Source organism: Pagrus major, chromosome 4 (assembly GCF_040436345.1).
Source record: "Pagrus major chromosome 4, Pma_NU_1.0".
Taxonomy (NCBI): domain Eukaryota; kingdom Metazoa; phylum Chordata; class Actinopteri; order Spariformes; family Sparidae; genus Pagrus; species Pagrus major.
Window position 1 is genome coordinate 5,964,166 of NC_133218.1, and position 25,763 is coordinate 5,989,928.

General features: G+C 38.3%; 1 protein-coding gene across 1 annotated transcript; it reads right to left on the reverse strand.

Annotated features, from left to right (window-relative positions):
* Positions 1-8,470: 8,470 nt before the first annotated feature.
* On the reverse strand, positions 8,471-15,986 carry fgf7 (fibroblast growth factor 7). Its single transcript, XM_073464716.1, has 4 exons — positions 15,843-15,986; positions 14,742-15,402; positions 9,972-10,078; positions 8,471-9,435 (listed from the first exon to the last, which is right to left on the reverse strand). The coding sequence occupies exons 2-4, from the start codon at positions 15,025-15,027 to the stop codon at positions 9,220-9,222; spliced, it is 609 nt and encodes a 202-aa protein (XP_073320817.1). The 5' UTR covers positions 15,028-15,402; positions 15,843-15,986; the 3' UTR covers positions 8,471-9,219.
* Between the last annotated feature and the right edge of the window lie 9,777 nt (positions 15,987-25,763).

The window sequence follows — 25,763 nt, forward strand, 5'->3', positions numbered from 1 at the left end:
AGTTCTTCTGACAGTTCCTCGTTGCTAGGCACCGAATTCTGGACTCCAGATGGCGGGTAGCGACTGTACCTGAGGATGGTGGACAGCAGGTACCAAAGCTAGACAGCAAACAGGAATAACATTTACATTTAGCTACTGCTCGTTGACAAACATTGCCAGGCGTCAGATACTGTCACTGTAAACGGAGCACTTTGGGTTTGCTACTTTAATTAACCGCGACGTTTAAGCCATAGATATATATATACGTAGACGGCCGTTGCCGCGATACTTTAGCGAATCCGCCATATTGGATAATAAAAAGCATTAACGTTTACGCTGATTTTGATTAGTCTTTTTTATATCCAGTGATTTATATTCATTAAGTATTAATAATGACAATCACTGAGACAAAAAAATAACAAAGTCTGCAAATCAAAATAGGACACTGCAACTGGCAGTGAGTCTGCTTTCTTTTCTTTTAGCAGTGGAGCGATGTGCTACATGACAGAAAATTAGAGACACTTATTTTATTGTATACAATAACATTTCATAGTAAAAATAAAAAATAAAAAGTAAACTTGCAGGAACTACTATTATCAATATGCAATATTGCACAATATATTATGCAAGTCAGGTGTCCATATTTTGTTTGATCAATATCACATGAGGATTAAGTGCATGACACATTTTGACTGGTTAAACAAATGAAGGGATTTCAGTTTCCTCTTAAAATATGGGATGAAAAGTATCAGTATGATTAATACTAAACACAACAGACTGATTCAAAATTCAACATTACTTTATTTGTCCTGAGGGAAATTTAGTAGACATAAAGGCTGCCACATGAAAAATACATGCACTTGGTGCAGTAACAGTCATGTTGTGTCAGCATGTTTAAAGTGCCATACCAGTTTTACTACATGTCACTATCTACTGTAAGCATGTTTAAAATCCTTGAAAAGTCTCCTTTTTAGACTATCCAAAGAGCTTTTTCACTGGAATTTTTCAATTTTTATGGCTCATTTTTCCCCCCCAGTCCCTTAAACATACTCCCGTCCCCAGACAGCCCACAGAAAATATCTGTCTGTGAACAAATATGTTGTGTGTAAACCACACTACATAAAAGGTCATTAAAAAGTACATAAAACAGTCCCTTACTGTTTGACAGTCTCCCCGCAAGCTACAACTGTTCAAGATTTTAGTCAGCATAGCGAGTAGTGAGTTCCTGGGTATCCCATTCCTTATAAGGCCATCATTTTAGTGTACGTATGTAGGCAATGATGCCATTTTTCATAGTCTAATTTCTTGTTCTCTTGACATAATTCTGATTTAGTGTTTTTCATCATAGCCTGGATCCAGATTTTGATTGCCGTCCACATCCCACATTTTTCAGCTTATTAAATAATATGAAAAAAAATGAACAATGTCAAATAAAATAAAATTTGATTGTTTCAATTTGTTTTCACTCTACTGCAATGGAAATTTGATTATAATCTCAGAAGCTGGTGCCCTTTAAAGTTGCATTCGCAAAATAAGTCTAAATAATTGAGTCTCACAGATGATATTTCCCCGGTATGACAGATCAAAACCTGAAAGTTTAGTTCCAGGTAAACTAGCACCTTAATATTTGTCTTGTTCAAAGCCAGATGTGCTTGGTGTGATATAAAACAGATTGTTTTATATTAGATTTCAAATATACCTGAGCTGTCACACTTTTTATGAAACAGACAATCGCATGCAGACTTGCATGGTAAACAGATGTGTGTCGAATAACATCTTCCGGTGTCTGTGATATTAGATTCCAAACAATCAGAAATCAGCCAGATGTGTACTGTGTGCCAGGTTGCTTTCAGAAACATGACAGTGAAATATAGTCTTTACCATTACTAATCACACCAGACTTATCTTGTAGCCTGTTTGTGTCTTCTTTCTACAATATGCAGCTGTGGTTAAAGACATCACCTGGTGATTCTTCGCCTACGGGTTTAAGGTGATTCTGCTATCTAAACCTTTACTGAGTGTTTTAAAAGGGCAGCTTTAGTTTGGTCAAGCTCTGCAAATATACATAGCTTGACACAAAAATGTCATGGTAGAGATACATCCAACTGCATCAAATATGATCAGACGGTTTCTGACATGTCTGATCATTAAAATTCATTCATTGTCATTCATTGTTTAGTCTAACACAGAGGGATGAAAAAACAAATTATCAAGCCACATTTCAGGAATGTTTTCTTACTGTTGACAGCAGTCCAGATAATATTAAAACAAAATTGTTACTGATAAATTTGGTTCCTCTGACAAATGAAAATCAAATATTTGAAATATGTTCTTTCAGGTGTATCCAAGCTGCTTTGCCCAAGCAGCATTTTACTGAGCATTCCCTGAATCAGAAGAGCGACTGGAAGCCAGCTACAGCAGATACACTGCAGACTTGACGTTCTGGATGACAGGTGACCACCCACTCATGATACATCATGCAAACTTAACATATTTCACAAAGTTTGAGTTTTTTTAACGGTTGCCGGGTGTTCTTTCCAGGTGTGAGGCCCAAACTCTTTTCCTGGCAGTACAGGAAGTCAAGTTTGCCCACTACTGCAGGTGAGTTATATAGAAAAGAACCCTCATGGTCAGAAATATTCCCAAAGTGTGTTTTTGCACACAATCTCTCAGGATAACCTCCTGAAATCAAGAGTGATTTTTTCCCTTGAAGAATATTAAGCCAAGTTAAAAACTTAAACTTAAAGGATAAGTTCACCCAAAAATGGGAGCTTTGTGTTTACTCAACCACATGCTGATGGAAAGTCTGGTGAAGTTTTGTAGTCCACAAAACATTCCTGGAGCTTCTCAGCAAAACAGCATTGCAACATTCTCCTAAACAACTGAAGTAGCTGGGGACTTTTTTTGAAAGGTAAAAAAGACAACCAAAAAAAAAAACCCACCATAAAATGGCTGATAAAGGGGTGTAAATAACGTCTTTTGAAATCTGTGCTTCTGGAGACTTGGAGTACGCCTGACTTCCCCAGTTGTTTTTCTATGTTTTAAAAACAAGTCCCATTCTGCTTCAGTTGTTTAGGAGAACGCGGTTTTGTGGACTACAAAACTTCACCCGACTTTCTTTCGGCATGTGGCTGAATAGATAATGACTACATTTTCGTTTTTGGGTGCACTTATCCGTTAGGTCAAAAGTTTAAACAAATTATAGGTTTTTGGGGTTTTTATTTGCAAAGTCTTTCAGATATTCAACACAATGGAGGGACAGGTTATTCATTGTGCTGATCAAAGCACTGAAAAATTAAACTTGAAAAGCTCAATAGCAGCATGGCTTTTCAACAACAATGTCCCTGTTCCTCTGGATAATCCCCAGACCCTGTTGTTAATAGATTTCATTGGGACAATTTATTCTGTAGAATGCATTTCCAGTCCAGTAACCATAAAGTATCAGTGGGGCTCAAACATTTTGTTAAATCAATGCCAACATTGATTCACACTCCCAGACTCTTTTCTCAGCATCTGAGAGACAGAGCCTCAAACTCTGAGAAAACATCAGTACTGTTGCAGAGTTGGCATTGTATTTGTTGGACACAAAAGCAACATTATCCACTCAAAGTGATGTTGATGCAATATATAAATATAGTTAATATCAGCAGTTGCCAGCATTTTACAACCACTAATATAACTCTCAATTTTCAGCCATTCCAAAAAAGGTAATTCCTCTTTTTCCTATGCATCTTCTCTGGTTGGTGGACACTGTGTCATGTGACTTCTTTATGACAATATCCCAATTTAGATAATCATTACAGTAATGCACCTATGTTGTACCTTTGGGATGGTCGCAAGATTTTTGGTGTGGTAAAGTGAGACCTCAAAACATCTTTGTTGCGATACTTCTGCTTTGAAAGGTCGTTACAGTGACGAGTAGTCTGTTTCTAGTGCAACATTTAATGCACACGGCCTGTTCTGCCAAAATACGCTTAGTAATCCCTCTAAAGGGCTATAAACACGGAGGACTGATTTAAAGGCAGACAGATTCATGACAGGTCGGGGTTGTGTTACTTTGCCAAGTGTAAAGACATGTGTGACTCATTGGCATTGGACCTTTTATTTATTGCGAAGACGTGACCCTGGAGATAACATTACACTTGCTAAGCTGAGTGAAAATAATGCACCACTTCTGCAGGATACTGAAGTCATTGACATTTTCAGAAAGAAAGCTGTTGTCAAACTTGCAAATGAATAACGGTTTCACACCTTTGACACAATGGAGCACTAAAACAGCAATGAAAACTGAGACATACACAGATTAGATATATATGCGCATGAGTCACTGCCAGTCTATAAATTCCATTTATGAGAATCCTTTACACCGAGCGAACTTTCTTTAGTTTCCAAATTACGCATTGGAAAGTGGACTTTTTTGCTTTTCATACTGCTTCACCTGACTTCCTCCTTTATTGCAGTAATAATTTATATGGCCACTAGAGGTCACCACCTAACAAGAAACGTCAATATGGGTTGTAATAAGCTGCTATCACAGTTGGCCTATATGGTCGTTTTTCTGTTCTGATGAGATGAAGACTTTTCAACCTACAACAGGTAATAAACTTGGACCTGTTTAGAATTTTCATGTTTCAAATTGTGGTCTATCTACATTTTTCCACTAATCAGGTGACATTTTGGCTGTAACTCCTGTAAACAGTGTTGTTGTTGGGCATTTTAGGTTTTTTGTTTTATGTGATCCACAATAGTTTCCCAATGTTTAACTGGCCTTTGAAAGCCGTAAGTGGCATTTGCCTTTGTGTCAATTTCATGGTGGACTTGAAAAGTGTTTTTTCCAGTCTTAAATGTTGGATCTGATAATAAACATCTTCTTTTGATCATAACCTATTATCTTTATGTGGAATTAATCCAATGTCGGGAAAAGTTATTGTGGTGAGTTGTTTGAAGTCCCGACCCTCTTTCACAATGATCTGGTGTTCTGGGGGTTCCGTACGAAGGTCTGCAAACAAAGAATTCCCCGCGTTGCATAACCACAGATTTCCTCTAGGGAAATTAAGGTTTACGGCCCTGAAATGTATCAGTTCAGCTGCGTATTCCCCCTCCCCCCTCCCGCTACCCCAAGACCACCTCTCCACATCGCACGAGACTCCCCAGCCTCTCTCCCTGTTTATCTTCACTTGCCTTCCTTTCTCATCCTCCCCCCTTTCTCCATCCCTCCCTGCAGTGCTCCTCACAACCAGTGTCAGACTTCCTTCAACCTCCCTGTAGACGCTGCCCTTGTCTACACATGCTGTTTGTAATATGGGACACCTGTGGTTTTCTGTTTTCATGCTTCCACATAAATGCAAATATAATTCTGCTGTTGTAAAGCATTGCAATGAATAGTAAATCATTGTCATAGAGCCATTATTTATCCCTGGAGGCCAATAAAACTGCACAGTAGCTCTTTAGCTGCTTGTTGAGCAAAGGCAATGAAGAAGCTTGTACTTGTAAACAATAACACAACTTTAAAGTGATATTGTAATGTAAAATTGTACTTGATGTACTATAAATACCAGAGCTCACCACTTCAAGTATTGATGTGGTTTAAGCTAATATAGAATTTTAGATTCTCTGTTTTATTAACCTTCACATTTGACCCTTATCTAGTCAGAAATTAGTGATGTTATTATTAATTAGGCAAAATAATAACTATTTAGACATTTGCTGGTGAAACTGTTTACTTGCGCACATTCAGTGACCACATTACAAGGCAATATTTTTATTATAAAGAAACTTGTTGTCATTGCTGGCAAGAGTATAGCCGGTTTCATAATTTTGTAGTTTGATAACTCTAATGAACAGCAGATGAAGAGAAGTGCATGGGAATCCCACATTTTAAAAAGAAAAGAAGTATTAAAAAAGTATGACAATGATTTGTGATATCAGGAGCATTTTATTAAACAAATTCCATCTCTCTTGGAACACCTTGTAAGTGTAATTTATGTGTCTGGCGTGCCTTGGTTGCGTCTTTTCTCTTGGAAGACCGTGGCTTCACGTCTACGACATTTCTCTCTGATTCTCGTCGGCTTCAACCTCCCCTCGTCCTGCTGGGAATACACAGCCTTGAGTCTGAAATGTGTTTACATTTTGAGCATGTTACAAATTATCTGCTAAGACTAACTTTGCGTGACTTGGCAGAAGCCTTCACCTTGCTCAGATGTTGTTTGGGTCAAACGTATTTCAGGGGTTGGCTCTCTCAATTTGACTGTCTTTATCTGACAGGGGTTCTCCAAGCCAGATGTGAACCCAGGCAAAAGGTAAAGCTCGTGTTCCGTGTTGGTGTATGTGTGTGTGTCTGCACACATGTGTTTATAGGTAATTTTGTATGATCAAATGCTGTAGGCACCCTGCCAATATGTCTGCGATATTTTTCTCCACTGACATGACTCCACTTATACTCAATGCAACATAAACTCAGAGGGAATTAATGTGACATTTGACCATGTCGATGTATTTTTATCTTCCATCATAAATTAGTAGATTTATCCTCAAGTTGTATTACCACATCTCAACCTCTCTTATCAGTTTGAGCGAACCTAGTCATGTAGATCATCATGTCGAGGATTGTACAAAGGACACTTAAGTTTTCCCAAATGTTTCTTCACCATATGCATCCAATCTGTCTAAAGACAACATCAACAGATTTGATTATCTTGTCATTAAATCAGCTAAGCTGGAAATGGACTGCTTAATATCTCCAGAGGACTGCCGTAACTTTAGAGTTTGAAGTTGCTTAATGTGTAATAGGTTTTCTCTACAGACTTGCATGAATGATGGCGTTAGAGGCTGTATGAACAAAATTTTATCAAATGATATTCAAAGATTAGCTTAGACTAAAACTCAAGCAGTCATTTTCTAATAAGATCAAAATCATGGGAAAAATTAAATCATAGTCTGTTCTTATCATAATAAAATTTTATCCTGTTTCAAAAATGAGACCAAATCACTTGAGATTGCAGATATTTAAAAGGTTTTGACTGAATAATGAGGTCATCTTTCTTAGTAACGGTCAACATGCAGATAGAAAAAAACTGTTTTTATTTCTCAAATCTGATTTATTGAGGGTGTGTTTCAATTCTCTCCAGAGTTTGCTGCTCAGCTTCATAGTTTCATAGTTCATAGTTTCATGAATACTTCATAGTTTTTTTTATTAACACAGAATTAAAACACTTGGTATATTGTTAAAGGCTTGCTAGTACTGCCAGATCCACTGAGAATCAGCACTGCTCACAGATGAGGGTTGTAAATTACCACGTCTGGTGTGAAAGAATGACTTGCTGTCATGCAGAGTGGCTGTTGATGATAGATAAAGCATTTAGCAAATCAACAAGTAACATATCTCAAAACCCAGACAAAAGTAGGAAAGGTGCTTGTGAATATTAGAAAAATGGCACCAAACACGTCCATTTTGTTCTATGTTTAAATAGGCAATTGTCTATCAACATGTTAACCGTAAAAACTACGTTGTTCCTGTGAGTTTGTTTTGGAGTTTTTATAGCACCTCAAAAAGCTCATTAAAGCCATCTTTAAAACAAAGGGGCAACATGTAAGATAAGGCCAGAATTCGAAGGTAACTCCAAAAATATGGGGGGTACCACATCACCCGAGGGAATTGACGACCGCTGCACACTTTTCTCTCCGCCAGCTATAATTGTTAGCTTATTTAGCTTATTGTTAGCTTATTGTTAGCTTAGAGCTGGAATATTTTCACATCTGACTTGGTGAAATGTGGATAAGGTGATTGTGGAAAGACTGTTTTGGTGAGTTTTATTTCATGTATATTGAGTTGGAACGAAGCGTTTTTTACGATTAAACATAACAGTTAAGCCCGTCTTAGTTCGGTATAAGAGAAAAACTTGAATTCAGACGGTGTACAGTGTGTCTTTCTTTTTGGTAGAACAAATGGTTGTCAGAATATTGACATTGAATTTATTTTGTTTAAATGTTAAATGCCTATGCAGATTTCCCAGTTGAAACAACGGGGGCTATCGGATCAGCGCCTTTTGAGGTACAACGTTGTATTAGAAGGAAGAATGGGCCAGGGCTAGCTCATTAGCATGCTAACTTCAGTAGCAACAACAACACTGTTATCTGTTATTCTGTTGATATAGTTAGTTGACTTTTTGAATGTCATAAACTAAAATTCTCACCATTACTTACATAGTGGCCCTTTAAACAGTTGCACAGTAAGGTAGTAAAATGTACATTCATATGCTGATCGCCAGTATTAGGATGTTCCAGTGATATCGTACAATATATTATATCCGGTTACATTTTTGTCTTAGTCATACTTAGTAAAAATGTGATGTGATAACAAAAACAAATAAAAAATCTCCTTTTGAATCAGTATGTGATGTTTTAGTGCTCAGGATTATTCCCTCCTGATGAAAAGAGATTGCATCGCATACACATTTTTTATGTTGTTCACTTCGTATTTTAATCTGGATATCTTTTCAGCAGCAGCAGAATATTTTAGCATTTCAAAATCACACCATGATAATGAACAGGGAATCAGTGAACAACTACAAAGCATTTGATCAGAGTTTTCAATCCAGACGGACACACAAATCGAGACGGATCATTCACAAACAGATCATCCTACATACTTTCATTTTACTGAACATGCTATTGTTATTCATTGTGTCCCTGTTTTATGTGCTCTGAGCACTTGTACCATTAAAAAAGACAAGTCCAGCTTGCTTCAGCACATCTTGGCCAAGCCAAATCTCTATTCTGGACCTTTCTGTCGAGCACACAGGTCTCCACATCTGGCCGGGTGTAGATCATCTTTGGAAAAGGATACAGCCCCGACTGTGCGTAATACATTTTTACTGTTTTATAAGAAAACACTTAACTGTTTTATAAGGAAATATAATATTTAATTCAAAATAACAATAATATTGAATAGACTACAGTGGTTTTACAGTTTGTATACCAGTCAAAGTTATTTCAAATACGTCAGTATTTTCTTGTTTCAACATCTTATTTGAGGATGTTTGGGATGGTTTAATGTGCCCATCTGATATCTGTTGCTTTATCTAATGGAAATTACAACATATTATTGAACATAACATAAACAATCTACAAATGGAGGAGAGTGGAGCGTGATGTTGGTAATGGTCTTATATGTGTCTGTTAACATATATGATATGTGATTGAAATCATACACAGTTTGCGACTCATTAGTCCTCTGCTCGTTCAGTCCACTCTCCTTTCGTCCTCCCTGCACTTCATAGGGATGAAGTGAGATGCTATGTGCTCCCTCCGGGTCTTCTTCCCTCGCATCGGCCTTCCCTTTTGAGACAGGGCTATGAACATTTCTTTGCCATTTTTAGTCCACTTTGCAGAGGAGTATGCATTGAAGTAGTTTTCTAGGAAAACCTCCTTGAAGTTGCAGTTTTCATTGTAGATCCTCTGGAAAGGACAAGGCACACATTAGTGAAATAATACAATTGATGTTTTTAGTATTTTTCTTAATTGTCACTTGTTGTCTTGATTATTTAAATGGCCGATGCTGATATGAATATAAGATGTGATAAGATATGTAACTGGGGCAGGATATTTTATAGTTTTAACAATGAACTTCAGTGCACTGAAACAGTGGATTAACTGGGAATTTAAGGATTATAAATCATAATTTTCTGCCTTATAAACTCTTAAAAAAGAGTTTTAATATTGATGCATATTGGGCAGCATAGATGCCGATACCGACATATCTGTCACGTGCCAATAACGGTCAATAATATTGGCCAACTGACATATATCGGCTGATAATGCCTACAACCGTATAATTCTGGTCTCTGGTCGATTGATTGGTGGATCTCAAGTACAACTAGTCATCCCAACAATATTGCTGCAATATTGATATCAAGGTATTTGGTCAAAAATATCATGATATTTTGTTCAGTGTATATACAGTGCAAAAATGTCTCACTGAGAAAAAATATTACCTTGCCTTGCAGCTGTCCAGACTTGTTCATAGAGATATAATACTGACTCTTCACTCCTTTGATAGCCAGTATGCCGCCCTCAGACACTGTCCTGATCTCCAGGATACCTGCCAGACAGTCACACACTCAGAAAACTGAGACATATCACAGGACAGATAAGACACTACTGACATCCAGCCTTCACTCCAGCTCTACGCTGCTCTCAACATTCATCTTCATTAACAAACGGGAGGGAAGTTCCTGTGGTTAATCAGTCTGTGGTCTCTCTGGCTTTATTCAAGCCTTGTTAACTGGCCTGGGTGGCCATTACACAAACCACAACCTATGCCATAGCACATATGGGAGACAGATTAGGCCTCACTCTCCTGGGATTGAGAAAACTACCTCCTTGCATTTGCTTTGCACGCTACGTTTTGAGGCCTGCCCTTCAAGTCTGTGGGAGAGTGAAAACACTCACACGTAACTTTTGTGGTTTGGGATTATGCAACTTCAGAACAAGATTCGATATTTCTAGGGAACATACCTGGAGGCATTATTTTAATTATATATGGAAATATTTTGAAAAGCAGTTAGTACTTGTTTTTGCTTTGAAACACAGTGAATGTAATGTCTTTAGGCTTGATGCTTTGAAATCGGCCAATGTGCCTTTTTGAAAGGCTAAAGTTAATTAAAACTTTTAAAGTTATACAAAAAAATATACCTAATCTCAAATAAATATGAATATATACATTGAAATGTATGTACCCATATAAATATTAACAATATTTTCAGTAGTTGTTACAGGGATGTTCCAAACCTCCTGAAACTGAAGGAGCTGAGTATCTCACAGGACTTTTAAGTATGCATTTTACTTTACCATTTAATCACAGTAATAATACACAGATAACTGATTATTAGTCCTGCAGTCATACAGATCTACTGGGCTCAATAAAATGTCTCATCATATAAAAGCAAAACAAAACATTAATTTTAACGTCCTAAAGCTAGAGTAAAACAAAGACAAAAATAAGTATTTATAAGGACATCAACAAGGTCCATATTTTTCTGTGATATGTTTGTTTGAACATATTGCAGAAAAGCTTTCATTTGACAGGCAGAGAAAAAAAGGGAAGAACTCTATTAAAGCTCTTCAGATATTTGATATTTGACTTAATATCGTTGCCCTTTGTGCGCTCATATTTATTATGTCTGCATTTCTATTTGCCTCCTTGATTTTCTTCATCTGACGTGACTTGGGTAAGGTCTTAAAGTTCACATTAACAGGGTTAGAGCTACATTTGTGAATAATTTGTAAAGCGATTATACATTCTGAGTCAGTTTACCAACGATTCCTAAACGAACCACACACTGGTGGCAACTGTAGATGCAGCTTCCATAAGTGTGTTTTTATGCTTGCTAAGAGGCATAACCTCATACACCGCATATAGCATGGAATTGCTATTCCCATAATATTACATGTAACAGCTACAGTTGTTTGGTCTACTGTGGAACGAGGGAACACATTTCCACACACATGCACATATTGTTAACATTTTGGCTTTGATGCAGAGAGCCTCTCAGGCTATCCTCAGCTTAAACAGATTTGTTATCATACGCTGGTCCACCCCTTGGCTAAGTAAAATAACTTGTGGGTAATCCCTAATCCTGCTTCTTCTGAACAGTTTGAATCCGGTGTTTACTGTACAATCAATGGCCTTGCAGGAATAGTGCATTATTATATGTACAGACAAATTCTATCATAATGTCTACTGCTTCATACTAAATACATTGACATCATGTAATGTCTAGCAAATACATTTTCATAACTTTCAATTGCTTTGTCATCAGGTCTAAAACAAAAAAAAACCCACCATATTATTATCAGATTATGTGTATTTCAGTTTGGTATTACCAAATATAGGTAATTAAACTTTAGTTAATAGTTTTTTCACTGTGAACAAACAATGAAATGCTTTATAAAACATCAAAACAGGTTTTCAAACTTTACAATAAACAATTGCTTAACAAATGGTTTATAAAGCGTTTCATTGCTCGTTATTTATTAGTTATGGTTATTATAAAGTGTTACCAAATTTAAAATCGTTTGGCTGAACAGCAGGTCTTTTATGCCACAATCTGGGTGACTTAGTAGAGAATGAATCTAAAACATACTTCTACCTACTTCTAACTTTACTGACTTCTCTGTTTGTCAGTTGTCATGCTGTGGTTTACAATTTGTTAACTGCCTCCTTGAGAGTTGTTTATATGCTTTACGCTGTGGCTTAACATAAGTTTTTATTGATATTATTATCACCTTTAGTTTAAACTCAAATTAAGCTTTGCCGTGGTCTTTCACTTAGACACATATACGCTTATGTTTACCATTTATTATTTTGTTTGTTTTAGACATTTGAGTTCTCCATACATTGCAATTACAGAAGCTTAGAAATAATAAGCAAATAAAGAAATAACAGTATCCACATTCTAATATAAAACAACCCTTCAACATATAAGGAAAAACTTGTGTGGCGCAAGAGATGAGTTGACTGGAATAAACCTATATTTTTTTGCAGAGGCACATGGAATGTGGAGAAGTCAAACATAATGCAGGTCCAAGTGTCTCATTTTGGTTTCTTCTTTTTTTGTGTTCTCTTTTTGTAAAAAAAAAAAAAAAAACCTTTATGCAATCAGCTCTTTGGGACTTCTTGTTAACTTCAGCCAAGAGGCATGACTCAATGATTTATTACATATATATATCTGCAACACGCTTGTCTCTTCAAAGGCTTATTGGTTAAGTTTCTCTATGCTTTTAGCGTGCGATTGTCAGCCACATATGGGTGTATCAATTTTTCTGTCTTTCACTGCCAATTGTTGCACAAGCATCTTTTCCATCCACTATGAGGCATTTCCCTGTGAAGCCAACATTCCAGACAGAGACACTGTCAGATAGGAGGAAATGATAACTACTTAAAACATCCTCACTATGACAGAGATTTCCATTAGGATCTTAAAAACAGGAACTTTGGAAAGTGTTGGTTCTGCAGCAGTGAGTCTAACAATTTACCACATTAAGAGGAAAATATAAGTTATAGAAATAGCCTTTCAGTATTTAACTGCCATGCATTATTTGCTTTTAGTTGTATGGAACAGTGACTTTGGACACTAATCACAGGTTCATCAGGAGGCCAACATTAATTCTCCCTTTCCTAATATTCTTGCAAATGTGTTGTCCCGAGATCTCATTATAACACTGCAAGTTTGTGAGAAAGTAATAAACAGATGTGAGTCTGAGGTCACGGTGGCCTGGCACCCACCCGTCTCCAAGACCCTTCAGTTTACTTACTTGTGTTTAGATGGTGTTATGGTTTAACAAGCCAAAGTCCCCACCTGCTTCATTTTAGCTCTGTCACTTTGGCTGCTCTAACAGAGACACATGACCCATTAACATTGTGATTACACTGTGGAGAACGCTGTCCAATAACACCTCCCACGTGCTTCTGTCACCTTGACAGGCCAACGGTTCATTACTGACTCAGTGGAAAGATTTCACAACTAAAGAAATGCACTTACTTTCCAGAAGATTCACATTTGGAAAATATATTCTAGCAAATTAGTGTTTTTTTTATCACTAACAAATACCAAGAAACTTAAGAGTGAACCACAGGTATCATAATTAGACAAAATGTAACTAATTACATTTCCTCAACTACTTTTCTTTGGTCAATTTTGAGTTATTTGTACCTTTTCTTGAGTATTTCTGTTTTCTGCTGCTAAGTACTGAGGCTAAGTACTTTTGATACTTGAGTACATCTATTAGCAGATACTTTAAGATTACCCTATTACTGTTTGTATGGGTCTGTTACAAAAGTACTATTTTTGCAAATGTGTGGTGTTTTTTTAAATTTCTAATAAATGTAGATGATCTTATACCAAACCATTGGTATTATAATTTGACAAAAAGAGCAGTGAACAAATATAACTTATTACATTGACTCAAATTCTGCATTGAGGTAAAATTTTGAGGTATTTGTACCTTCCTTGAGTATTTCCATTTTCTGCTACTTTATACTTTATACTAGACTACACTACATTTTGAAGGGAAATATTGTGGTTTTTACTCCACTACATGTCATTGATAACTTAAGTTACTAGTTACTTTGTAGATTACATGCTGCATCAGAGCCAAAGTAGCAGAAAAATGTTATATCGCCTCCAATAATCTGCCAGGCCAATAACCAATTGCTCCTGAGTATACAGTATAAACATACATCTGAATGTTCTGTATGTATAATTTACTTTTACTTGAACTTCTGATACTTAAATACATGTATTGCTAGATACTTTAAGATTAACCAGTTACTATTTGTATGGGTGACTTTCACTTTTACCAAAGTAATATGTTAGCAAATTAGTGGTGTTTTTTTTCTTATACGGAACTACTGTTATTATAATTTGACAAAGAGAGCAGTGAACAAATGTAACTGATTACATTTACTCAAGTAATCTACTCAAATACAATTTTTGAGGTATTTGTATCTTCCTTGAGTATTTTTATTTTCTGCTACTTTGTACTTGGACTACACTATATTTTGGGGCAAATATTATACTTTTGTACTCCATTATATTTATTTGATAACTTCAGTTACTAGTTACTTTGCTTTAAGACTTTTATCCCACACTATTCGTATGGGTGACTTTCACTTTTACCAAAGTAACATGTTAGCACGCCATCTTTACGTTTACTCAAGTGTTGGGGTACTTTTTACAACACTGAAAAAGAGTCATCCTTACTGTGGCAGTTGGTGGAATCTTGAGTCCCATTGATGTTGCCATTGTCATCAATTGTTAGGAACCATTGCGTGCGGCTGAACAGCTGTCGGATGCGCACATCTCCTCCCTCCATGTAGTCGTAGTTCCTGGTGTGGCGCTCGTGTCTGGAGCAGTTCATGATGGCGGCAAGTTGCTCAGGTGTGCGGTCACTGTAGACCACACACACGCTGCCGAACAGGAAGATCGCATGCAGGTACAGTCCCGAGAACAGATTTTGAAGGTTCCATGTTAGCATCCATTTGCGCATTATAATACAATGCAGTGGGGATCAATGAACAACATACTGAAATGTGAGATAGAGATCTGTATGCTATTCCACAGCCCAGCGACCCCCTGACCCCTGACTTGGTGACCCTTGTGTTGTGACCTCCGGGTCCCTGTTCCAGCAGCAGGGATTCCTAGTGGGACGTTGAGACAGGGTAGTTGTGGAGGAGATTTTGTGAAGCTGGTTGGGGTTGGCTGAAGCTGGAGAGTGGTGTGACGAAGACAGGTGACAGAATTAGGAGATGGTGTCTCTCTTTAATCCTCAGTGGTGGTGAGTGATGACTGCTCCATCCTCTGTTGACCATAGTCCGACAAGGGACATCATAATCCAGTTCAGGAAATGTTACTCAGGATGTCACTAAAAAATAAAAAGTAGAGATTATTGATTCTAGCTAATGCAGCTGAAAAAATAGTTACACTCGCAAGTACATTTATAAATTGGAGGACTTTGTTCGAGCAGCTCCAAAAAGTAAACAATCACTGGGATTCACCTAGTTCGATAGTCTAGAGTGCCATAAATTGTCCAACAACTTTCAGAAAGCTTCTGGTGTTATGTGTTCGAATGAATATGTATCCAACATTTCCTAGCAGTAAATAAAAATTTCTGTGGCGTACTGTGACGTGCATGTCTCCCCATCATAAACACACAACAGTGAAATATTGCATCAGTGCCACTGGATCACTTCAAAAGTCTATGGTGTGTTATCTCCTCCATATAATTCATGCAGTATTTACACTTAAACAAACAAACTATGTGGCTTTTCTTGCTAAAAATAAATCCATAGTTTAATGACTTACATGTGCTCTGAGTGATGACAGGAGTTGTCAGAGGTGTGTTCCCCTTCAGCAAGACTTTTAATTTGAAGACTCTTTCGTTCTAAAGCTGAAGTCTCTGTTGTAAACCAAGTCCAGTAATGCTGTAAAGCTGAGCAAGAGCTGGGAGCTTCTGTCAGTTCCCATAGATGTCTCCCTGATTCTGGCAGGCTGACTCTGTGCATCTTCCACTGTCGCTGTGCACTCTGCTTAGATAAATGCCTCCTGCTGACCTCACTTGAGAGCAATTAGATCCCAACCAGTCAGCTGTCCCTGGCCGAGATGCAATAGAGAAACACCCTCTGCCTGCCTCTCACTGTCACTCACCCACCGGACATGAGAGGGAGCTATGAACTCTTAGAATAGCGGGCTCTCCTTGGTATGCACTAAATACTTTAAAAAACATTTGCATGCACATTCACTCTTGCAGAACTTGCTACAACCTCTGCCTTTTTACAAGAAACATCTTGCATTTAAATAGGTCTGTGCTTTTTACAGATCTCATAGTGACTCACAATCACTTCAGTGATGGTTAAGATATTTGCTCAAATGACAAAGCTTTGAAGAATTTCTCCCCTATCATTTAAAATGTCACAATTAATTAGTGGCTTCACTAAACTGCACTGAATCATTGGTGCGGATTTATTGACTCAAGTAAAAAAAAAAGAAAAAAAACTTCAAAGTGGCCCTTTACTTCTCATTCTTATTGAGTGTAATAATGGGAAGTAATAAGTCATGGCTGGCAGGTATCCATCCAAGGGGAGAAAAACAGAAGACATAAGTGCTCAGAAGTAGTCATTTCTGTGTCAGGGGTCATGCGCTCTTTCACGTTTTGTGTTTGTATTCTAAGTCACAATTTATTGCCTTACATACCTGGCCTTTCCTTGGACTCACCACTTCAAAAGTTTATATGGTCCCTAATGACGTGCTCCCCTGAGGAGGTCAGGGCTGTAGGCCTGAGAGAGAGGGACTTCTGGCCGCAGCAGGTCTCCTTCTCATCTCTAAACTGGGGGTCGTAAAGACCTGATCTATTAGGTGTCACTCTGACCTGTTCACCTGTCCCTTCTATCACCTCGAAGACAGTTCACACTCTGCACCAATTATTACAAATACCAAAAAAACAACTAGACATTAAAATTAATGCAAAATTCTAGATTTTTTTCAATTAATGTTTCGTAATTTAATTAGTAATTAATTAAAGAATAAAACTATTTTTTCATGTAGGTGGACTACAGTTCATTAGAAGTTTACAGTACAGACCGACAATCCAATTGCTACTTTCTCATGGTGAAGGGGTTTGTGTGACCCAAGAAGCTGTGTTGTCAGGGGAAAGTTGCACCTGGATGGGTCCCCCTTGGCAAATTGCTACCAGGAGAGAGGCCAGACAAGGCGATTCCAAGACCCCTATGAATTGGCCTCACAGCAATGAGTGACCTTGCCTGGAATCTGGAAACTGGGGCCCCCTCCTGTAGACAGGCCTGCAAGGGGTGCTTGCAGGCGAGATCTTAGTGGCTGGGCCCACAGGGTCTGGTCAAGCTCAACACAACGCAGGGTCTCTATGTGGGCTCACTTCCTGCAAGGATCTGTGTTGGGTTATAGTGCCATGCCAGTTGGGCAGCCCTTGGAGGACTTGCCTTCAGAATGATGGGAAGGGAGCTGGAGCCAGTCCAGGAGATTGAGCCATACCATTGCAATGAAGCTGACCTCCCTTTTACACACAGCACAAACTGAGGATCAGTGCCCTGGCACACCAGGTCGATGGCCGACCATCGGTCAATGTTGGGGCAAACGCTGGGTGTTTGGTTTTTGCTTTTTTGTCAAATGAGCATGTTGAATTGGCAGCGGACCCCGTTAGTGAGAGAAATCACTCTGAATAGCCGTTCACTTAAGGCAATCAGTGCGTGAGAAGAGAAATGGAAAAGGAAAGGGGCCCTTGGGGCTGTCATTGTAGTATCCATGACACATTTTATTTTTCATTCCACCTTCACTAACGTGATTTGCAACTTTTTATCAAACAAGTTCTTGATTATAAGTGACTATATTAGTGAGAGGGTGGTGAAAAATATAGGCAAATGCTACAGCGGTTTGTATATCTGCAGTCCGGATTCTTCTGGTTTCCCTTTTTGAATGATGACTACAGACTAGCCCCATCTGATGGTACAGAGAGTTATTTCCTCACACGTAGGCGCAGAACGTGAAGGCTAGTTGGCTGTTGGCTGTAGTCTTTGTATTGTCTTTTTGGCCAAGACGTAGGCAACGTAAAGCAGCACAACAGTCGGCCTTCATTGCTGCTAGTTCTTTAATGTCGGTTAAGTTGAGAGGACGTTTCATGGAGAGGCCATAGCCTGAGGAATCAGGGGAGCCTTGCCCATCCCTGCTGGAAATCAATTTGATAATTAAAAAGCATCACAGTCAAGAGAATGGCATTTAGGATTATTTCCCAAGCCACTGTAAAATGACTGGAAGACTGGAAAGCTCTCCACCACTTCCTTTGCACTAAGTAGCTGCATATCTCACCATTCCAGCCAGTAACCACTTGGGGAAAGGTCACTTCCAGTACTGTCACTCCTCCACGTGCTGACCGTTTCATGGCATTTGGTTTGAGGTTGGGGTGCTGAAGGAATGGAGGGTATGTTTTACTGGATAAGCAGTTGTTCAACTAGTGACCCTTGTTCTCACCTTGGGTTGGGTCAGTGGACACAAGGAAATGATGAAAAGGGGGACTGCATGGAGATGTCTAACAACTTTGCTGCCATAATTGAAAGCCAAGTGATGTGACAATGTAAAGGTTTAGTTTATGCAGCTGAGCAGTCCAACAGCATGCAGCTGTAACATATCTTGAATAGTTGATTGCAGCAGTTAAATGTACCTCTTTGTAAGTTTTTTACAACAGTCCCACGTTGACAGGTTAAGGGCGACACCATTGATCTTACATGATGAGGAAAGGGGAGACGAGGAAGCAGTAGACTTCAAACCCTCTTCAACATATTAGGTTTTGGTGCCCTGACTTTGTTCTTGAAAGGTGTTTAGGCTTACAACACATAAGATTAGTTTTTATGTTCTGAACAGATCAAATATCTTTGTTGTAGGATCTGGTTTTGAGCATTCACTGCTGAAGTAGTGCCCTGTTTTGCTTGTCAGATTTCTCTTACTGTTGTGTTCCTTCCAACTCATTTGTGTTTTTAGCCTCTGAGCTCTGAGACTGTAAGATGATCTGCCTGAGGACTTTAAATCACTACTTACAAACACATCTGGAGACACTGTTCTTTTAGCTTACATGTTTTTTTTCTTGCATTTTTTTGTTATTTATTACTGGAGCTTAGATTCCCCACTGATTTCTTGTATCTATTTGATTCCAATTCGCAAGGCCATAATTTAATTTGAATCGATTTAATGTTGATTCAGTTGGGATATTTAAATAAAATAATACCAATTTTGCATGGATATAAAAGAAAACGAGAGAGCTAATGCTATAAAACTCTAACCTTGTGCATTTTTAAGAATAAGAAAAAATTAGAATAGAAATCTATCAAAAGATCAATTTCAGAATTTTATGAATTGATATCGATTATTCAAATGATTGATTTGAAGACAGTCCTGTTTGTTACCTTTTCTTCTTTCTTTCCTTTATTATACTAATAATGGTTAACTTATTAATAATGTTTTTTTTATTATAACAATGTACAGATGGTGGTAGTAGTATCACTTAGTGTAATAGAAGTGAAATTGGAGAGTAATGCAATGCCATGGAGACCTGAAAGCTGTATGTGTCCTCAGTTGACACGTTATGTATAGTGTATTTACTGTAGTCATAAATTTCCTGTACTTTATTCTTGTGTGTGTGTGTGTGTGTGTGTGTGTGTTTGTGGTTGCATGCTGTATGTGTGTGTGCAGGTAGTTTGGTTTTATAGCCTGAATGGCTGCCTGCTGCCGTTCAAGGATCAAAGGCCCAGAGCTGTCTGGAGTTTACAGTAGCATAGGAAGTGCCTCACGGGCAGGCACACTAAACATGCGTGAGTGAACCTCTTTAAATCTCAATGCCTTCACTCCTGTCAGTCTGCCTCTCCACTTTGTTTATCTCTCTCTTTCTCTCTTTTTCTGAGTTATATGCTGTCTGGACGAGCGGAGGTCAGCTTTTAAAATCGTTTTAAAACTCCTTTTAATTGATTCCCATTGTTGAATGTTATGTTGAACGTTGTTGCAGCCAGTAGAGAGTCTGTGATGGGTTAGATGATTGCAGTGTAACACGCAAACATGCAAGCTCACCATGAACTCAAATCCCGTTCCAACTCCAAATTCAGACTAACCTCCAGCTCCAGTCACAGAGCTCTGCTCTGCGTCTGTCTGCTTCATCCAGCAATAAATTCACAGTGGCACTTCCATTAGTCGGCCTCATTGCTGCTTTTTGTTAAGTTTATCTGTTTATTAGGCTTATGTCTAACTTTTCCTACATTGCTGTACCATTTTACTGTCATAGACATAGCTAAAGAAACAGTCATTGTTTTAATATTTTTTCTTGTGTTTGAAGTTGGCTAGTTCAGACATGGTTCCGCATTATACACACCAGAGTTCTGGGATTTACTTTCAATTTTTCTAATTGGAACTATATCATGCAAATCATTTCATTTGGTGAAGGCTCACTGGATAAGCAGTTGTTGAGAAAGTTGTTTCTAATCCCTCCAGTGCTGGACAGGAATATTGCTTTGTGATATATCACCCTATTGTATCTGAAGGACCTCTTGGAGCGTTTGCACGAGGCTAGATCCACAATTTATGATAGTTTCCACTATTACTGCAGAGACATCTGCCTACACACAGTGTCTGCTCTAACACTCTAAAAGCATTCCTGGAGGGAGAAGAGCCTGTGTGTGTGTGTGTGTGTGTGTGTTTGTGCTCTTTACCCTGTCTTACACTGATATGACTGCATTTATGCCAGGAGAATGGATTATGTCTAAGGTCAGTCTATTCTTAGCACTGTTTTAGACTGTTTGGGTTTAGCTTTTGCTTTCTAAATTCCATGATAATTGGGGATCTCTCGGGATGGAGCCTCACAACATTAGCTCCAACTATAAATATCTAGCTTACGAACACACACACTCACACACGTACGAACATTGTACAGTCATTCACACGCACACAGAGTGATGCAACTTTTGGAACAGATGATTGTTTTTGTAAATAGTGGTAAACAGGTTATAAAGCCAGATCAGTTCGAAAAGTGAAATACTTTTGTTTCTCTGGGGAAAGATCAGGAACAAACTCTTAAATTCAAATAGATTGCTGTGCTTTGTCAGCCAATATCATGCCTCTCCCAGGGTTAACCATCAGTTTGATTGATTTAAGATAGCCTTGATGAAAAGGAATATTTGCACGTTGTAAAAACTTAATCTCACCAAATCAAAAACAAGCTCTCAATTTCCCTGAAATTCTTCAAATGTGACAAAACTGCATTTTTTCCAAGTTAAATATTGTCTCACGAAAACAACAGTTTCCAAGTGTTGAGGCTGTACTCACCATTTAAGGTAGTGTACAAAGACGAATAGTGATGCTTTGACAGCAGCCTTTGCAGTTCGCAAACACACCATGGGTCTACACAATGACACACGCACACACATACACACACTGCCACTCTGCTCAGCTCTTTGAAGCTTCTCTTCCTGGGTCCTGCTGACACACTGAGCATTAGTGCAGTAAAAGGTGACACATGGTTAAAGCTCAGGTTGTCACTGCTGCCTCTGCCTGGTCTGAAGTGTGAGATGGAGGTTCCTAATGTTCCTTGGTCTCCCCCAATAGATTTAATTACCCACAAGGATTTCTTCTGAATGTATTGAATGAAATACATTTAGTCAAACTTGACTGTGTTGCCAGATTGTATGAGAGTTACAAATTTAGCAACAGAAATACTAAGTAGTGATGAAGTTGTTATGAAAAGTTAACATTAGAAGTTTTCTGTTTAACATGCACTGATTTGTTGGTAGTCACTCTTTGTGATGTTGCAGGCAGTTGCAGTGCATTAGGGCTGGTGTAATCGGCCTTGTTAGAGAATGTGAACTGGCGTTGTGCTTCACCGTCGGGGGAATACTCTGATCCCGTCTAATGCAGGAACAGCTGTTAGGGATCACAGTCTTAACTGCTCACCATATCTGTTCATGTATCAGAAAAAACAGAGCCTTGCTTATAAAGACACACTCCGCCTGAGTGGCTTTGAAGGAGAAAGAGGTTCTAAAATAAGCACTTTGAGTTTCTGAGTCAGGACGGTGGACAGTTTACATAGAAACCTCTAATTCAGTTCGTATTTATAATTTGAAGCATAAATGCATGAAGAAAAGATACCAGCTGTTTTCTGGAGTACAAATGAGTCATTTTGTGCGCCATTTAACTTGTCATTAGCTGTTTACCAGTTTTTTTTATATTTACCAAGGACAAGAATCTTGTCGTTACCCCTCATGTAATGTCGTATTCTCTCAAGTATGGGATTCCACTTACTTCCATGTGTCTCCTAGTGAATTTATCTCTGCAGCATTTTCCACTTTTGTCTTTCCACTAATCCCACTTTTTTGATTGAAGTGCATCAATTTTTTTAACCATTTTACACCCACTTCCTCCTGGGGTGGTCCGCCTAATTTATATATACATATATATATATATTTGATTGTCAGTTGGGCAGCTGGTCTACAAATTTGGCCCAGATTGAAATCCTTTTGTTTGACGTTTGTGGATAGCTAACCTAGAAACCGTAATAACTTTGGTTATCCTTAACTCATCCCAGACCATCATCGGTTCAGAATTTTACTTTGTTTGATACTTTGATTTATGACCAACTACTTGCAAGATTAATGACATATCAATATAAAATATCATACCTGCTGAGAGGGGTGTTCCAATCCAGTAAATTAAAACCGATCAAATAAACGTAATTTATGTATTAGAATGCACTGGTATCAGATCAGTGCTCATTATCTGCAGATACACGAAGTTCAGGCATTGGAATTGGCATTGAGAAGTAAAAATGGTGTTAGCATGTTAGCATTGTAGTACTGAGCATGTTAGCATGCTGACTTCAGCATGTAATACAGCTTCAAAGCATGGCTGTAGACTCTAGACTATGTTCAGACTGCCAACACTCTAGCCGTTAATATTGGATTTCAAAGCGCACTTTGTGTAGCTCACAGTGCGACACACAACAGCAACGTCAGATCAAGAGAGACAGAAGTGTATCTATGCAGCTGAGCAGGATCCAGGCTGCTATTAGCAGAGAAGAATGGAAGACAACACAGAAAACAATAGTCCATGGAGTCACACTGAAATAAACGGTCTCTGTGCCTTGACAGTGTAATTGTTTGTAGAGTGAGTTGATTGATGCTTCTGTGTTGGAAGGCCGCGTCACTAGCGTTCGGAGTTACTGACGTCTATGTCTTTAACATATCAACAAACGCAGATGTGTTGGGGACGTCTGGACCCAAAATCCAATGTGATCATTAACAAATAGCAGTGCGGACACTCCTACTTTTAGATCTGATCGGAGAAACAAATCGGATTCTTCTGTTGTCTGAACATAGCCTTTGTCTCTGTTAAGGTTTCAGTTACAGTATGTGCTCTGCCATACACTGTACCTCAGTTATTTTAACAACAAGGAAAGGAGCACATTTACGTAATTGGCAAAAGTCTAATTGACCAATATATATGATATATTTTACATCATATCTATGTAACTTTTCATAGTGACTGGCAGTCACTGAAAGGTCTACACAGTACTGCCGTCTCCAAGGCAAAACAGTGGGTGGTAAGAGCTAATTGTCTTTATTCTAGTTTGTCATTTGTTATGTCTGTATCGGTGCCCTTTTCTCTGTTCAGCCAATTCATGGAAGGTTAAATTGCTGTGGTCACGTCCACATGAAGCACCACTCAGTTTTTGTTAACCTTCATCTCTGGGTCTGAAGCCTGTAACATTCACGGTACAATTGTCACTAAAGTAAATTGTTTATTGGAAAATATTTCTGCTGGGGAAACCATGAAAAATGATCAGACGCTTAAGGGCAAACTCTATGCCAAATTTAAAGTACAAGTCAAGGTTACTGAACATGGAGGTCTTGTTTTTATTTTGCTTTTCGCTCTCCCTCTCTTCTTTCCTATTTACTGCCTTGATTTGGTCCTTTGCTTTTGACCCATCTTGTTATCCTAGCTTTATATTATGATGAAGAAGAACATAGCTATATTAGTCTAGTAGATACTGGACTAAAACTCCATTCTGATAACTAGTCAGAGCATTCACTGCGGTGTTCGTTTATATGATGAATCTTTTCATTCTTAAAAAGTTCAACTTTCCCTGTACACACAGATGAAATATTTTATGTTTTGAATGAATTCATATCCAAATACCCTTAGTCAACTATCAGGAGCTCAAAAAGTAGCTTGTTACATACAGGTCACAATAATACTGCAAATAGACAAGTGATACCATAATACATATGTTACATAAATTTGAGTTTAGCTCTTAATATATCAGATATTTTTTTAGTTTTGTAAACTTATCTTAGTGAAAACATGCCATTACTTGTTGCTAAGTTGAGTATCAGAATCGAACTATACAAACCGCTCTTAATCACTCCCAGCAGCCATGTGTTGTCTAAAGACAGCTTTATTTAGAGAATTATCTGAAATTAATACATCAGATAACAATGTACTCTGGGTGATTGCTGTCACGACGATTTTGGAAACCACAGTTGCTTTCCTCTTTGACACAAAATACTTCCAGATGCATTAATCTCCCTGTCCTGTTTCTCGCTCTCACTTCACTGTCTTTCTCCAGCAGTTGCATCTTTGTCACGTTATCTACGTCTGTCTCTGTGTTTACAGCCATACAGCTGTAGTGCAGGTTGTTTTACAATAATAATCACATGTAAAAAGCACAACATGCTTTTTAAAAACTGACTAACAAATAGCGTGCTAATAAAATGCCATGGCTCGTACAGCTCTTTACATTGTAGTCTTATCATAAAAAGTAAGGGGGGATTTCAAACAGCAGGGTGCAGTGATAATAACATGTATGAGGTTCAAACAAGTGTATTAACTTCATGAAAAGAGCCATGTGTGGGGCTTTACTGAGCTAAATGGAGCACTTAATGAGCCTGGCATGAATCTGGCATTGGATGGGGATGTGAAAACGAGGGTTGCGGTACTGTGGGGACAAAAGAGCACCACAGTTATTACAATTCATCCTGAGGGGAACATGGGAACATTAATGGTTATCCATCCAATAGTTATTGATACATTTCACTTACAATCTTGAATTTCAACCTCATGGAGGCACGAGAGGAAAAGTTGGGAAATCACCAAAATCTTTAGGATTTCTCCTATGGGCACCATGGCTATTTGTACCAAATTGTATTGCAATCGATCCAAAAGTTGTTAAGAAATTTCTTTTAAAACCCCACAGTGACACAAGAGGAAAAGTCAGGGGATCACCAACGTTATTTGGCTTTGTCCTCTGGAGGCCATGACTGACTGTTCAAAATTTCATGACTGATATTGCCATCCCCGGCGCCCGATCCCAGTGTGACTAAAAATATTACAATGCAGACTGAAACTAAACTTCTTGAGCCATCTGGACTTTTACAGTTATTTTTTTTAACTTAAGCTGGGAACAGAGCAAGAGCAAGAACAAGAGCTTCTTTTGCTTTAACTAATAATTCTGAAGTAAATGTTGAGTGCACAATGTAATGGTTGTAGAATAATGACACCATCAATGTTCAGATTGGTTCCCTATAAACCTCACTTTCACTGTGCTATTTTGTTGACCACAGGGCACAAAATCTCACTTTTTAAAATGAAGGCTAACTGGAGATCCAGTCAGACTGGCAGCCTGGCACCATTTCTATCTGCTTTCACATCTTCATGATAGACTAA